Source organism: Lissotriton vulgaris, chromosome 2_1, assembly GCF_964263255.1.
Source record: "Lissotriton vulgaris chromosome 2_1, aLisVul1.2, whole genome shotgun sequence".
NCBI lineage: Eukaryota > Metazoa > Chordata > Amphibia > Caudata > Salamandridae > Lissotriton > Lissotriton vulgaris.
The window spans coordinates 705,102,901-705,119,956 of NC_141687.1; the positions used below are offsets into that span (position 1 = coordinate 705,102,901).

Below are 17,056 nucleotides of genomic sequence, written 5' to 3' on the forward strand. Positions count from 1 at the left end.
TGGGTCTGTTAAAAAAGATTTAAGCAAGTTTATTAATAATTCTGTGGAGCATGCTGTGGAATTATCAATGAAACGTATGTCAAAAACAATGGAGAATTCTATGCTCAGCCTAATGTCCAAGGCTTTGGCCCATTCTGTGGGGGATAGCAGAAAAGGTAAGGTGGATCCCTCTGCTTCCGTGCATTTTCCAAAAAAGTCGTCATTGTTGATGAGCGAGTCTCACTCGCATATGACTGAGGATGTGGTGCCTCCCAGGCCTCCTGTCAAGGAGGGGTTTGTTGGTTCAGAGGGCAAGAAAAAGCATAAGACAAAGCACGCAGAGTTACCAATTAAAAAATTGGTTATTTCCACCGTCTTGGACACGGACGATGATATGGCTGATGCTGATGACTTATTTGATGTTTTTGATGTGGCTGACCCCCCTTCCCCTCCCCCCAAACTTTCTAAGTCAGATTCCTTTACTTTGGAACCCGTTTTTGATTCTGAGGGTCTCCCTATGTTCGACCCCTCCTCCATTCGGCACCCTAACTCAACCGAATGGCTCCCCTCACACCACGTGGGTGAATATATTTCAGCTCGCCTGCGCCTCCCGCTGGAGACCACTGTGAGGTCTCGGCTCAAATCTGAGTGTCCCAAACCCTCTTTGCTTGAAAAAATCACCCAAGTTCCCTCCATTGATCAACCCCTCCTCACTTTTTTCTCCAAGTTTGGCAAAGATCCCCGTAAGGGGGTAGACAAGGCGTGGTCCTCCTGTCAGTACAAGGTACTGGATGTGGTGGGTCCCCTGGCCCGCATTTTGGACATGGCGGAAACGGCCCGTTTGGAAGGTTCAGACCTTTCTGCAGATGATATCTCCATGTGGGCTCAACGGGCTTTCTGTCTCCTAGGCAATGCCAACTCTGCCATTACCCACAAACGTTGTAAAGGACTTCTGATCAAACTGGATCCCAAGCTTGCCAACCTCGCTCCTATGGATCCTGGTCCCAAAGCCAATGGCCTCCTCTTTGGAGATAACCTGGTACGTGACCTTAGTAGGTTTGTTTCGACCTTTGCCTCCCTCGACAAGGCTCAACAATCTATCAAGAAGGTCTTTGCCCCTCGTGTTTTTGGACGGGCCGGACGAGGCAGGGGTCGCTCTTCCGGCCGTCCCTATAACCAAGGCTCCAGAGGCTCCTTCAACTCCTCCCAAGACTACAAGCCTCAGTTCTACCCACAACAAGGCCGTGGCTTCAGAGGTAGAGGACAGAAAACCTACCGCAATTCCAACTCCAACCAGCAAGGTAAGCCTTTCTTCTTCCCCTCCTGTAGGGGGCTGTCTAAAATTGTTTCTGTCAAAATGGCGCACCATCAGTTCAGACCCATGGGTTCTCAACACTGTTCAAGGCTACCTAATAGAGTTCTCCTCTCCTCCTCTCCAGACCTCCTTTCCCCCTCCCCTAGTCTTCTCCTCCCATATGGCCGCTCTAATCTCAAACGAGATTCTTTCTCTTCTCCAAAAACAGGCCATTCAGATTTTTCCTTACGACTCTTCCGGCTTTCTAAGCTCCATTTTTCTTGTCCAAAAGAAAAACAAGAAACTGAGTCCTGTCATCAATCTAAAGTGGTTCAACCAGTTTGTGATATATCGCCACTTCAAGATGGAGACCTGTTAGACCTGTCTGGCTTTTTGGCGTAGTCCCTCCAAACTATTATTTATTTTGTCCCCTTTTTGCCCCTCATACCCTTAATAATTTTTGTGTCCACTAGTTTTTCTAGGTGTTGGTCAAGGGGATAGGTGTTCTTTTGTCCCTCATGGTTTTTCACCTCAGGCCCAGAGGCCTGTTCTGTCAGGAAACTGCTGTAATTCACAAAATGGAGGGCCCTAACTGTTTCTAACTGCCACAACTGTCAGACCCCTAGAGTGCCCCATAGGTTAGTATTAGGCCTTCCAGAACCTTCTGGACCTTACTGGACCCTGTAAGGATAGGCTATATAAGGGCAGGGGTCAGGAAGCCATTTTGTGTAGACTGTTGAGCTAGAGGAGGGAGGCGGTAGTGAGAGGAGGTGGACGCGCTAGGAGAAGTTAGCTTGTCGGTGGGATAGGCAGCCTCTTCAAGGAGACGTTCCCCCGTTCACCCCTGACCAAACCCTCTTGCTAAGGCTTGGTAGCTGGAGGCATTGGTGAACACTGACTGGCCCGTGTGAATCCGGCAACCCCTGCTTTAAGTGACGCTGTCTGAAAGAAGCTCCTTCCCTGCTTCTTGCCCCCTCGCCAGATCCCCTTACCGATTGACCTGAGGGAGACTCAAGCGAGTCACAGGGTCCTGCATTGACTGTGGTAGTGGCAGGCGGCGCGCATGAGCAGAGGAGCGCCTAGTCTTGCGCAGGCTCCGTGATACCGGCCTTTTGTGAGGAGTGGCGCTGTACGTGAGCAGGCCTGGGAGTGTCCTGACACCCCAGACTTCTGAAGCGGTGCCAGGCAGAGACACTACTCCGACGCGCATGGGCGGAAGCGCCGACAACGAAGGAACGACGGCAGCAGCGCGGGAGAATACTTCACCGGCAGCCCCGTCTGGCCTTCCTTCGTCCTTCTAGCAAGTGCAGAGAGCCCGTAATCCGGTAAAGGACCAGCCAGACTACGACCCAGAAGGGACTTTGCCTCACCCCTGTGACAAATCAGCCAAGTAAGGTGGCGGAAAGGGGGGGGGGAAAGGTGAAAGAGGATTGTCGGGTGACTGGAAGAGTGGGACCCGCCCCAAGCACACCGGCAGCCCTGCTGAATAAGGGTTGTGAGTAAGTCAGCAGCCAGTGAGTGAAGGGGTGCCGATATCAGTCGAGTGAACTACACCTCCCCGTTGATGCAGCGACAGAGGTTTCCCTTCGTGTTAACAGTGGGTTGCCTGTTTGTATAGGAGGAAGCCGCTGTGGGTGATTATACGAGTTCAGAGCAGTAGGCGCCAGATAAACGGGGTTGGAGGGGAATTCTGCCTCAGTAATACGTCCTCTGGAATTTGCTAAGAGAGAACAGTACCTGTTTGGAGGCGGAGTGGTAGTCTCCCTGCCCAATGAATGTAGTGCAAGATATATTACTTATCCAGTAGTCTAAATCGGTGTGGGAGTTAAAAGTCAAGGAAATCATTGGTGTGAGCTCCTGTAAATACCTCTAGGAGGCCATTGTTTAATGAGAATACAGTGTGGATTGGTCTCTTTAACTCTTTCCATCTTCATTAAATGTGTAGCACTGTTTAGTAAATGTAAAGGAAGCCATAATGAACTGTAACGAAACTGAGCCAGGAAATGTGAAATGAAATTGTAAATGTTAACTGTCAAGCAAAGTGAGAAGAACTAGGAAATGTGATGTGGTGCGAGTAAGCCAAAAAGTGAAGTAACTTGACAACTGTAAGGAAATTCATAATTCTACTGTAAGATGTAATGCAATGAAATGTCTTAACTCAGCTAAATAATTAACACAAGAGAGCAAAGAGATATATTTTTATAAAGCAGTACTTATTTTTCCATATTTTGGTGTAGCGTTATTTTTGTGTGTTATTGCGTGGATTTACTATTGGGTGGTTTGCAACCTTCACACTTGTGCCTCTGAAATGCATGTCTTGCCCTAGGCCAGGCTACCCCAGGTTCTAACAGATTGGTGCCTAGCGGTGGGATTCTGACTTGGTTGCAGCTACTCAATAGTAATTCAACGTAATACACTAAACCTACACCAGGAGTTTTCTCCTTGCGGCCCTCCTAATTTGTCTTTTTATGTTTCCAAATTTGTTCCTGGTGGTGGGTGGAGGTAGCTTTAGGTTGCCCTTGCAACTCTACAATTTCTGGTGTGTGTAATCTAGGTTTGCCTATCTCAAAATGGCGTTTGCCTTGGAAAACCTAGAGGTCTATTCTGTGGCTCAGCTGAAAGTGTTCTGCCAGCAAATGGGGGTATTTTTCAAGCATGGTGCCAGGAAGGGGGAGCTCCAGACCAATCTTAGGGCTTGGGTGGAGGCACACCAAGAAAGGAAGGAGGAGGATGAAGGGGTAGACCAGGACACAGTGGGGGAGATAGATGGGTTATTCCACTCTGAGGGGGAAAACTTACTCCCAGGACCAGTGTCCTACTCCAGAAGGGGCAGTAGCGCCTCTGGGGGAAGCTTAACTGAAGCCGAGCTCACTGTTAGGAGGGAGAAAAGACAGTTGAGATGGGAGTTGGCTAAGTTGGAGCAGGAGAAGGAGGAGAGGAGGATGGCCCATGAGTTCAGGCTGAAGGAATTAGAACTCAGAAGCCTGCAACGGGGGTCCTCTCCTGAAATGAATGGTGGCAGCGAGACAAAAGAGACAACCAGGGAGTCCAGACCCTATTTGCCGAAAGACCTTACAGCTAGCTTCAGTCAGGGGGATGACATAGCTAAGTGGCTGGCTGCTTATGAGGTCTCCCTAAGAGCCCATGGGGTGCAGGAAAAGCACTGGGGGGTGGTTTGTACAAATACATGCCTCCTGCTGGTCGGGACACCTTGCTGGCCCTGGAACCAGAGGAACAAACCAACTACCCCACCATGAAGCTGGCGTTGTTAAGGAAGTTTGGGCTTACCCCAGAAAGGTACCGTCAGAAGTTCAGGGGGAGCCACAAATTAAGCACCCAGAACTGGGTGGACTTCCTTGACTACGCCAGAAAGGCCTTAGAGGGTTGGGTCAAGGGCAGTGAGGTGAAAGATTATGAGGGGCTGTACAATCTATTTTTGAAAGAACACCTCCTCGAGAAATGTTTTCCCGAGCTGCGCCAACACCTGGTGGACAGCAAGCTGACCAATCCCCGGAAGCTTGCAGAGGAGGCGGACATCTGGGCAAGTACCCGGGTGTCCTCAAAGGGGACTGGAGGGGATTCTCAAAAAGCCGGACAGGGCGCCCCCCAGAAGAAGGAGGGGGGAGAGAAAAAGAAGGAGTTCTCTAAAGGTCCCCAAAATAATTTCCAAGGGAAGGGAGCAGGTTTCACCCCTAGGGCAAACCCGCCCAGAAACCCTAATCCTGGCCAAAGCCAGCAGCCAAGGGTTCTCCACTGTTTTGAATGTGGTGGTGTTGGACATTATAAGGGGGATGTCAGATGCCCAAAGAGACCACCCCCTCCCACCGGAGGAAAGTCACCGGGAGTAGCTAGTGTAGCGCTCGGGGAGGAGTTGCCCTTAGATAAGGGGGGTGAGTGGGCGGGTGTCACCTTAGTGTCCCTGGGAGAGCGGGAGATGGTTCCAAAGATCCAGGTGCCCCCAAATACTACAAAGTATGGGCAATGGGTCACCATCAATGGCCAGAGAGGGGAGGCTCTGAGAGATACAGGAGCCAGTACGACTATGGTGAGAAGTCAACTGGTGTCTCCAGAGCAGGTTGTTCCTAATGTACTCCACCCCGCCGCGATGGCTGACGGCAGAATGGGCCACTATCCAGTGGCTGAGGTTCCCTTTGAGTGGGAGGGGGTTGCAGGTTCACTTCGAGTTGCCGTAAGCCCTGCCGTGCCAGTCGATTGTCTGTTGGGGAATGACATGGAACACAACACTTGGAGAGAGGTGGAATACCGGACGCATTCTGCGATGCTGGGTACACCTGACTGGGCCTGTGCAAGCACACGGTCTGCGACTGCCCGGAGAGGGAGTTCGCCTGGGTTGGAGCCTGGAACAATGGCCCAACCCGCTGCTAAAAAGGGACAGACCCGGAGACAGGGAGAGCCTGCTCCGGCTTCCACACCCCATGTGACAGATCGGCCACCTGCGGTGGTGGACCAGGAGTCCGTGGAGGGGGAAGTAGATTCTCTGGAGGATTTACCCATCCCTGCTGAGTGGCATGTGGAGGGAGGTCCTACCAGAGAGGAATTCTGTAAGGGGCAGAGGGAGTGCCCCACCCTTGAGGGACTGAGGCGACAGGCTGAAGCCCAAGCAGCAGGTGATGTTACGGGACACTACCATATTTACTGGGAGGATGGACGCCTCTACAGTGAACCCAAGGTACCCTTGCCTGGTTCATCAAGGGCCTTGGTAGTCCCGCAACAATACCGAGCCTTTCTTTTGGAATTGGCTCATGCCATACCCCTGGCAGGACACTTAGGCCAGGACAAGACCTTTGCACGGCTTGTCCTCCACTTTTACTGGCCTCAGATGAAAGTGGCGTCCAACACTTACTGTCGGACATGTGTAACCTGCCAGGCCAGTGGGAAAACAGGGGTGAAGCTAAAGGCTCCCCTGGAACCACTTCCAGTCGTTAGCACACCCTTTGAGAGGGTGGGCATCGACATTGTAGGGCCTTTAGATCCACCAACAACAGCTGGTCACAGGTTTATCCTGGTTCTGGTGGATCATGCCACACGGTACCCAGAGGCCATTCCTCTGAGGACAGTCACTGCACCTGTAGTGGCTAAAGCCCTAATGGGGATATTTACCCGAGTGGGATTCCCCAAGGAAGTTGTGTCCGACAGGGGGACCAACTTCATGTCAGCTTACATGCGGGCAATGTGGAAGGAGTGTGGAGTGACCTACCGGTTCACCACTCCTTATCACCCCCAGTCAAATGGACTGGTTGAGAGGTTCAATAAAACCTTAAAGGGCATGATCAGGAGTCTGCCCGAAAGCCTGCGGAGGAAATGGGACGTCCTCCTACCCTGTTTGCTCTTTTCCTACAGGGAAGTGCCACAGAAGGGAGTGGGCTTCAGCCCCTTTGAACTTCTGTATGGGCACCCTGTATGTTGTCCTCTCAGCCTGGTGAAGGATGGTTGGGAGAAGTCTCCCAGGAAACCCCCCCAGGATGTGGTGAGCTATATGCTGGCCTTCAGGAGCCAAATGGCGAAGTTGTGGAAGCAAGCTTCTGACAACTTGGAGGCCAGCCAGGCAGTCATGAAGGAGTGGTATGACCACAATGCTCACCAGGTGGAATTGGAGCCTGGCCAGAAAGTGTGGGTGATGGAGCCTGGAGAGCTTAGTGCCCTCCAGGATCGCTGGACAGGCCCCTTTGAAGTGTTGGAGAAGAAGGGTAAGGCCACATACCTGGTGGACCTTAAGACCCCTCGACAGCCCCTACGGGTGCTGCATGCCAACCGTCTCAAGCCCCACCATGAGAGGCCCGAAGTCATGTTGATGATGGTGACTGACGGGGAAGAGGAAGCGGAAAGCGAACCTCTCCCAGATCTATTTTCGTCTCAAGAGAAGGATGGGTCAGTGGAGGGAGTGATTCTCTCTCCCACTCTAACTCCTGAGCAACGGGAGGACTGCCGCCAGATCCTGGAGCAGTACTCTACGTTGTTCTCCCTTGTCCCGGGAAGGACTCACCTGTGTACCCATGACGTGGACACAGGGGACAGCCCACCAGTGAAGTCAAAGACCTACCGGCTGTCCGACAAGGTGAAGGCTAGCATCCATGGAGAGGTTGCCAAGATGCTAGAGCTGGGAGTTATTGAACCTTCCAACAGCCCTTGGTCCAGTCCGGTGGTGCTCGTACCAAAAGCCGCACCACCAGGCACCACACCTGAACTGAGGTTCTGTGTGGATTACCGAGGACTGAACTCAGTGACAAAGACTGATGCTCATCCGATCCCTAGGGTGGATGAATTAATTGACCGGCTAGGAGCTGCCCAATATCTGAGTACCTTTGACCTCACTTCGGGTTACTGGCAGATCTCCTTGACAGATGGAGCAAGGGAAAGGTCAGCCTTCTCCACGCCTGAGGGACACTTCCAGTTCTGTGTGATGCCCTTTGGGCTCAAGAATGCCCCTGCCACATTTCAGCGGCTGGTGAATCAGGTCCTCTCTGGAATGGAGAGTTTCTCTGCTGCTTACCTGGATGACATTGCTGTCTTCAGTAGCAGTTGGGAGGACCATTTGCAGCATTTGCAAGCAGTTCTCCAGGCCCTGAAACAAGCTGGATTGACAATCAAGGCCAGCAAATGCCAGATTGGGCAGGGGTCGGTTGTGTACCTTGGACACTTGGTGGGTAGGGGGACTGTGCAGCCCCTGCAGGCGAAGATTGAGGCAATCATGGCCTGGGAACCCCCCAAGACACAGACTGAGGTCCGAGCTTTCCTGGGCCTCACAGGCTACTACCGTCGCTTTGTGAAGGGGTATGGCACTATTGTAGCGCCCCTCACAGTGCTCACCTCAAAGAAACAACCTCGACGGGTAGTTTGGACGGGAGCTTGTCAGCGAGCTTTTGAGAAATTGAAGCAGGCAATGTGTGCGGCACCGGTCCTGAAGGCCCCAGACTTCTCCAAGGAGTTCATTGTCCAAACAGATGCATCAGAACATGGCATTGGGGCAGTGTTATCGCAACTAAATGAAGAGGGCCTGGATCAGCCTGTAGTCTTCTTATCCAGGAGACTGCTTCCCCGGGAACAGAAGTGGAGTGCAATTGAGAGGGAAGCTTTTGCGGTGGTGTGGGCTCTGAAGAAGCTGCGGCCATATCTCTTTGGCTCGCACTTCCTGGTTCAGACTGACCACCGCCCCCTTCGTTGGCTGATGCAAATGAAGGGGGAAAATCCCAAGCTGTTGAGGTGGTCCATCTCCCTACAGGGAATGGACTTCCGGGTGGAACATCGGCCTGGAGTGGACCACGCCAATGCAGACGGTCTCTCCAGGTATTTCCGCCTTAGTGATGAGGACTCCCAAGGGGTTGGGTAGTTCTCCCCACTTTCAGCTGGGGGGGACGCGTGTTAGACCTGTCTGGCTTTTTGGCGTAGTCCCTCCAAACTTTTATTTATTTTGTCCCCTTTTTGCCCCTCATACCCTTAATAATTTTTGTGTCCACTAGTTTTTCTAGGTGTTGGTCAAGGGGATAGGTGTTCTTTTGTCCCTCATGGTTTTTCACCTCAGGCCCAGAGGCCTGTTCTGTCAGGAAACTGCTGTAATTCACAAAATGGAGGGCCCTAACTGTTTCTAACTGCCACAACTGTCAGACCCCTAGAGTGCCCCATAGGTTAGTATTAGGCCTTCCAGAACCTTCTGGACCTTACTGGACCCTGTAAGGATAGGCTATATAAGGGCAGGGGTCAGGAAGCCATTTTGTGTAGACTGTTGAGCTAGAGGAGGGAGGCGGTAGTGAGAGGAGGTGGACGCGCTAGGAGAAGTTAGCTTGTCGGTGGGATAGGCAGCCTCTTCAAGGAGACGTTCCCCCGTTCACCCCTGACCAAACCCTCTTGCTAAGGCTTGGTAGCTGGAGGCATTGGTGAACACTGACTGGCCCGTGTGAATCCGGCAACCCCTGCTTTAAGTGACGCTGTCTGAAAGAAGCTCCTTCCCTGCTTCTTGCCCCCTCGCCAGATCCCCTTACCGATTGACCTGAGGGAGACTCAAGCGAGTCACAGGGTCCTGCGTTGACTGTGGTAGTGGCAGGCGGCGCGCATGAGCAGAGGAGCGCCTAGTCTTGCGCAGGCTCCGTGATACCGGCCTTTTGTGAGGAGTGGCGCTGTACGTGAGCAGGCCTGGGAGTGTCCTGAAACCCCAGACTTCTGAAGCGGTGCCAGGCAGAGGCACTACTCCGACGCGCATGGGCGGAAGCGCCGACAACGAAGGAACGACGGCAGCAGCGCGGGAGAATACTTCACCGGCAGCCCCGTCTGGCCTTCCTTCGTCCTTCTAGCAAGTGCGGAGAGCCCGTAATCCGGTAAAGGACCAGCCAGACTACGACCCAGAAGGGACTTTGCCTCACCCCTGTGACAAATCAGCCAAGTAAGGTGGCGGAAAGGGGGGGGAAAAGGTGAAAGAGGATTGTCGGGTGACTGGAAGAGTGGGACCCGCCCCAAGCACACCGGCAGCCCTGCTGAATAAGGGTTGTGAGTAAGTCAGCAGCCAGTGAGTGAAGGGGTGCCGATATCGGTCGAGTGAACTACACCTCCCCGTTGATGCAGGGACAGAGGTTTCCCTTCGTGTTAACAGTGGGTTGCCTGTTTGTATAGGTGGAAGCCGCTGTGGGTGATTATACGAGTTCAGAGCAGTAGGCGCCAGATAAACGGGGTTGGAGGGGAATTCTGCCTCAGTAATAAGTCCTCTGGAATTTGCTAAGAGAGAACAGTACCTGTTTGGAGGCGGAGTGGTAGTCTCCCTGCCCAAGGAATGTAGTGCAGGATATATTACTTATCCAGTAGTCTAAATCGGTGTGGGAGTTAAAAGTCAAGGAAATCATTGGTGTGAGCTCCTGTAAATACTTCTAGGAGGCCCTTGTTTAATGAGAATACAGTGTGGATTGGTCTCTTTAACTCTTTCCATCTTCATTAAATGTGTAGCACTGTTTAGTAAATGTAAAGGAAGCCATAATGAACTGTAATGAAACTGAGCCAGGAAATGTGAAATGAAATTGTAAATGTTAACTGTCAAGCAAAGTGAGAAGAACTAGGAAATGTGATGTGGTGCGAGTAAGCCAAAAAGTGAAGTAACTTGACAACTGTAAGGAAATTCATAATTCTACTGTAAGATGTAATGCAATGAAATGTCTTAACTCAGCTAAATAATTAACACAAGAGAGCAAAGAGATATATTTTTATAAAGCAGTACTTATTTTTCCATATTTTGGTGTAGCGTTATTTTTGTGTGTTATTGCGTGGATTTACTATTGGGTGGTTTGCAACCTTCACACTTGTGCCTCTGAAATGCATGTCTTGCCCTAGGCCAGGCTACCCTAGGTTCTAACAAGACCATTCTCCACTTGCGGGACACTCTACGTCCCAAAGATTGGATGGTTCGTTTGGACCTTCAAGACGCCTATCTTACGGTTCCTATTCACCAATCCCATTGGAAGTTTCTTCAGTTTCAATGGTCAGGAGTGACCTACTGTTTTACCTCTCTCCCCTTTGGTCTTTCTTCCGCACCCTGGTGCTTCACAAAACTTTTAAAGCCAGTGGTTGCCTTTCTCCGTTCTCTCGGATTCCGACTTATCATCTACTTAGACGATATTCTGATCCTGAATTCCGACAGACTCTCTCTTCTGTCCAATCTGCGAACAACTCAGTCTCTACTTCTGGATCTGGGCTTTCTTGTCAACACAAAGAAGTCTTCCTTGACTCCGTCTCAAAACATGGAATTCCTGGGCTTCCTTGTGGACTCGGTAGCCGCTTCACTCCGCCTGCCCCTTTCCAAAGTTTCCAGAATCAAAGCGGAGATTGCTTCAGTCCTTCAGTCATCCCTCCTGTCCCTCAGGTCTCTGGCCAGGATTGTTGGTCTCCTTTCCTCCTCCATTCAGGCCATATTTCTAGGTCCTCTCCACTATCGCGCTCTTCAACGCCTAAAAATCATGCATCTTTGCCAAGGCCTTGCCTACGCAGATCTCGTCGCCCTAGATCCAGAGTCCCGCACAGAGCTACAATGGTGGATAGAGCATTTAGATGCGTGTAACGGGCGCACTATTTTCGCCACTGCCCCAGATCTTGTAATAGAATCCGATGCAAGGCTTTCGGGTTGGGGCGCCCGCTGTGGACCAATCTCGACTGAAGGTACATGGTCGTCAGAGGAGTCCAGATTGCACATCAACTGTTTAGAGATGCTTGCAGGTTCCTTTGCGATCCAAAGCCTTTCCAAAGACAGAATCCAATGTTCCATCCTCCTTCGCATGGACAATGTTTCTGCGGTTCGCTACATAAACCATCTTGGCGGAACCAAGTCCAAACCCCTAGCGGATTTAGCGAAAAGTCTGTGGAAATTCTGCCTTGCACATCAGTTCTCTTTAACAGCGGAATACCTTCCCGGAAATCTCAATTCCGTGGCAGATTGGCACTCACGGTTTCTCCAAGATTCCAGCGATTGGAAGCTTTGTCCCTCCGTTTTCCTTTCTCTTTCTCACAAATGGGGTCCTTTTTCTATGGATCTCTTTGCTTCCCGCCTCAACTGTCAATTGCCCCAATTCTTCAGTTGGCAGCCGGACCCTCTGGCTTTAGCTACGGATGCCTTCCTTCAGGATTGGTCTCTTCACCTCAATTATGCTTTCCCCCCTTTTCTTATGATCAACAGAGTTCTGTCTCAAGTTCGTCGCCAGTCCACTTCCCTGGTGCTAGTTGCCCCCTTTTGGCAAGCTCAGATCTGGTTCCCCTGTGGAAAATAACGAAATTGATGTACATAAGCAGCGTTCATTTGCCCTTTCCCATTCCCTTCCCTGTACGTTAACCACACCACTCCGCCAGTAAAAGCCCGTGCCCACCTGTACCTGACAGCCATTTTAGGCACCATGGCCTTTTTGCCCGCTCGCCGGAATCCCCGGCTTCCCTCCTGCGCGTATTTGAACCCCCCCCCCTCTCACATACATAGACCATGAAACCCTCTCCCTCTGCGCGACCCTGCTACGAAACGCAACCCTCCTGCTTGACCCACGCAAAGTCCCCCATCTCCTCTTGAAGAAGCATCCCTCGCCTCAGCTGACATAACCCCCAGCTGTATCTGACTGCCCCCGTTCTCTCATGTGCGGGTCATAAGACCTCTCTCTCCGTGCGACTCTGTCCCTGTGCGCACCCTGGCTCTCCCCTCCTCCCTCACATGGACAAGTCATAAACCTTCTTCTTCTGCAAGACCCTGTCCTTGGAAGTCACGGCCGCGCCTGACCAACACCTCCTTTTCCTTTCATGAATAACCCCTCTGTCAGTAACCCTCCCTCCGCAGTGGACTATCCACACATGTCCGAGGCCATCACCTAAGCCGGGAGACACTGTTTACTGCCCCTTATTGTATGGAATCGCTCCTCCTCAAAGGACCCACTATTGATTCTGGCCTCCCCACCCCCTGGGCTATGATCAGGCGCACATGTCCCAAGAATCGGCGGAACACTCAACTGCTTGATTACCCCCTCCTCTTATCAGCAGGTCAAGGGTTTCTATTGTGGATGCATGTGGGGTGGGATTGACACGAGGATCAGGGGGATGTCGTTTTCTTGTTTCACAATGCTGTTGTTGCAATAAGGAATGTTCTGTAAGGGTATAAAAGGCGATGCCTCCGAGAACTTGTCGGAGCACCTCCCGAAAGACACTGTGTTTCGTGTCCGAAATGACAGGCTCTCCTCATGAGTAATAAATCCTGTTCTTGTGATTCCTGCTTCCAGCGCCCGTCTCTTTATTTGGTAACTACTCAGAATGGGAACTAAGAGGCGACTTGCGCCAGCAGCCCGGGCATCGATAGTAGTATGGGCTCACTTTCCACAATTGGCGCCCCAACGCGGGGTCCATCAGTGACATAAGGTCCAGTAAGAGAGATCCAGACGATGAGGTGAACATCTAAATGATCGGAGTATACCTGCCTTGAGAGGGCCCTTGTCCGGCTGCCGATCGAATGAACTTCACCGACTCTGAACGGACCTCTCTCGAGTGACCTACTGTCCTGACTGGATCCCACAGGAATGCTGCATGGAGTAAGAGAACGATCGGGCGCTGGAGGAGGAAGACAAAGAACTGTTCGTATGGTCCGGTCCGGGTAAGATTAAGTAGGGCGTTTTACGCCTGATTGGTAGGATGGTTTTATCCATCTGATTGTTTGATTGATTGTATTGGAATCAGTATTTGGATACTGATATTGTTGTTATTGGTTCATTTAGCTTTGGATGCTACTTGAAATATTGGTTCTCTTCTTGAGAACGAGACATTCTCTGTTTGCAAACAGCGGCGAATAGGAACGTTCGTCTCTCTTTGCAGATAGAGAAGGGTAGGTAATGCAGACTTTTGTCCCCGTTGTAATCCGTCATGCCTGCCTTTCTCCCCACTGATTGTTTTGATATCGATTAATAATCGATTGTTGCTCTTTGAGATCTTCCCTGTCCACAAACAGAGGCGAATAGAAATATTCTGTCTCCCTTTGCAGATAGCGAAGGGCAGGTAATGCAGACGTTTGTCCCCGTTGTAATCCGTCATGCCTGTTTTTCTCCCCACTGATTGATTGATTGGCTGGACATTGTTGTCCAAGGAACTGTTCGTTTGAGGTATTTTCTGTTTGCAAACAACGTGGAATAGAAATATTCTGTCTAGTCTTTGCAGATAGAGAAGGGTAGGTGATGCAGACTTTTGTCCCCGTTGTAATCCGTCAGACCTACCCACTCCCCACTGATTGACTATTTATTGGGGGTAGCCCACCTGGTCCGCCCAGGAGGCTGCCCTAATGGAGGGACATATGCTCCCCACTCATTAATCCTTTATTGGAGGTAGGCCATCTGGTCCGTCCAGGAGACTACCCCAGTGATTGGAGGTACATCGTTCGGTCCGTCCAGGATGATACCATAATGAAGGGACATGTGTTCCCCACTGATTGATAATCTAGTTCCAACCCGGACCATTTATTGGAGGTAACTCACCTGGTCCGTCCAGGAGTACCCCTAGTGAAAGGACATATAAAAATGAAGTGATTACCGTACCCTATTAACAGAAAACTTTAGCTCGAAACACGCTAAGGAAAGGAAGGAAAAATAAAAGAAATCGGGCTAAGTCAGTAACCCCCTGATGAGCTTTCGACTTCACTAAAAATAAGAAACATTAGAAACAGTTCGTAATAAGAAATATAAAATGGCGAAAAGTTTGACAGCAAGACAGCCACGAGGTAGCTAGGCTCCACTGCCTATTCCTGCTCCCAACATGTCTGCCTCATTGTCTGCCACACCCAAATAACGGTAACATGAAATAGATACAAATCAATAAGACACCTACCCCCATTCCGGAAAACTCCCGATGTGCAATAGGTCCGCGGTTACGCCTATCCGGAAGGCGAGGCCTCAGCGTGTGCCGAGCAGGGCCTGGCTGGCCGCCATTGGAAGGGGAGGCTGCAGGGCGGACGGCCCGAAAAATCTCTCCTTTTCCCCTCTTCTGCTGCCCTGCAGGCCACGGGGGGGGGATGTCTTGCCTCAGTCACCGACCCCCCCCCCCCTCTTTTGCCTGATCTGGCCATCATCGAAGACCGGAGCCAAGGCGAGGTCGGACAACCCTGAGAGTTGCAGGTAGTCCCGCCACATGAAGGGGGGGATGTCTTGCCTCAGCCACCGACCCCCCCCATCTTCATTAGCTGGCACGGCCAATACCGAAGCGCTGGAGCCGAAGAACGGCGCGGGGTCGCTGGAAGGGGGAGGCGGCGCGAACGAGCCTCCCCCACCTCCCTCCAGGTGGAGGCTTCCAGCGACACCCCAACGCTCCTGCTTAAAGAGGGTCCACATCGAAAAGCGGTTTTTTGCCCGGGACGGGCACACGCCCCGAGCCTTCTCTCCTCAACTTTGAAGATTCTATGAGAGCCGGGGGGCCCCCCGACCCCTCCGCATGGGCGCCCCCGTCCCCCTCACTGGGAACCGCGACATCGGCGCACTCCTGCCGGCACCAGCCTCAGTTTGGAAATGGCTAAAATACAGCAAAGGTACAGACTTGTTCAGTTCCGGTGGAACACCAGAATGACCCGGTAGGAAAAATTGTTGCCGCCCTCCCCACTCTTTGACTGATGGTCTATATTGCTAGACTGTTACCACATTGCGAAAAATCTTTGAACTACCAACGGAAGGTTCTGGTCCTACCACGAGTTAGTGGAGGCAGTCTGACTATACTGGGACTCGCCTGACCTCGCCCAAAATGGCGCCGACACAAAATGAGACTTTTAAAGAAAACCCTTGTTGCACCCTGATTGCTCAGCTTTGATGCCCCGAGATATGTATGCAGTTTTTGGACAATGAAAGTAGATAAGATGGATATTGAGTATGTGCTTGGAAAAGAAAGCGATATAAGATGGATATTGATTATGTGCTGGGACGATGAACTGATTTAGAGTGGGTACTAATTATGTGTTGGAAGCTATAAAATGGTATGAAATAGGCACTGATTGAGCATGTAAACAATGAATTGATATACGTTAGGTATTGAGTAAATAGTAGGATAATGAGATGATATTATTGAACGCTTGACACGCATTATACTTGCTGCTTAAGAAAGTTCGATATGATTTTCATTGCACTGCTGCACTTTATGGAATAAATGGCCACCGACTTCGCTCCTCTTATGCCCAGTTCCAGTCTGCTCCGTAGCCGGCCCACTGGGTTGTAGGCCCGTATTTGTGCGCCAACCTTTTCATTAAAGTTTCTTGAACACGCAAAAATTATCGTAGCGTTTGTATTTATGAATGTTATTGAAATGTATGGCTACTGTCACCGACATAAAATACGTGCAGTATGACTAAGGTTGAAGGTTAAAGGGGCCCGATACTTAGCAACTACATTCTGTGTCACAGACAGTCGGAAAAGTGTTTCAGACGCCCTTAAAACGATACCGAAGAAATGCCACCTGACCACCACCCTTGCACATGACCTAAAAAGCCACGATCAGGTGATTCATGTAGATACGCAGACCATCAACGATTATCTATCTAACACTGATGGTCCCTCTGGGCTTAAACGCCGAGATGGTAGAGAATGCACCCCGTGGAGATAGGTCGAGTATGTGGTAGGTAACAACATTTTCGGATCTATGCTCGTTGGTGTGTTTTGAATGCTGCCCCCACCCCCTTCTTCTCCTCCTTTCTGCAGGTCGCGTCGGAACGTCGGCTGAAGAATGGAAGAGCGATGATCGAACGACCGATGATAAAGGAAGGAGGGGATTTGAACATAGTACTTATGCCAGACTCAGATATGACTGTTCCTCCATTAGAGCATAGCGACTGGGAGAATGGACTGACATAGAAACTTGACGGGTACTGTATGACGGAAATTGACTTAAAATTAGCACGTTAGAGCGACTGGGAGGATGGACTGACATAGAAACTTGACGGGTACTGTATGACGGAAATTGACTCGAAATTAGCACGCTAGATAATACAACTATGACGTTTAAATTAGATAGGGAAAGGACTAGGAAAAGTCCTGAGGTGAGGGTTACCCAGGCACCACCCGTCTGGGAAGGTAGGAATGTTGTTGATGTTCGAAATGTACCACCTCCTTCTCACACTCTTATAGATAAAACCTCTGTCCGGCTATACTCCTGATCAATACCCTCTGTTGCCTCAGCCTGGAGAACTTCCCACCAAAAGGAGAAACTCAAAAGCGTTTTAAGATCCAACCGTGGGCAACAGCTTGACCAGGTTAATTTCTGATCGGCTGACCGAGGTGTAAGTATCAGTAATCGAGAACA

General features: G+C 50.8%; 1 protein-coding gene across 1 annotated transcript in view; it reads left to right on the top strand.

Annotated features, from left to right (window-relative positions):
* The first annotated feature begins 310 nt into the window (after nucleotides 1–310).
* Nucleotides 311–17,056, top strand: part of LOC147731008 (uncharacterized) — a 33,382-nt gene continuing 16,636 nt past the window's right edge. Inside the window, exon 1 of the mRNA XM_086954135.1 lies at nucleotides 311–1,280. Within this exon, the coding sequence (XP_086810261.1) occupies nucleotides 374–1,280 (907 nt within the window). The 5' untranslated portion in view covers nucleotides 311–373. The remainder of the gene's footprint in view (nucleotides 1,281–17,056) is intronic.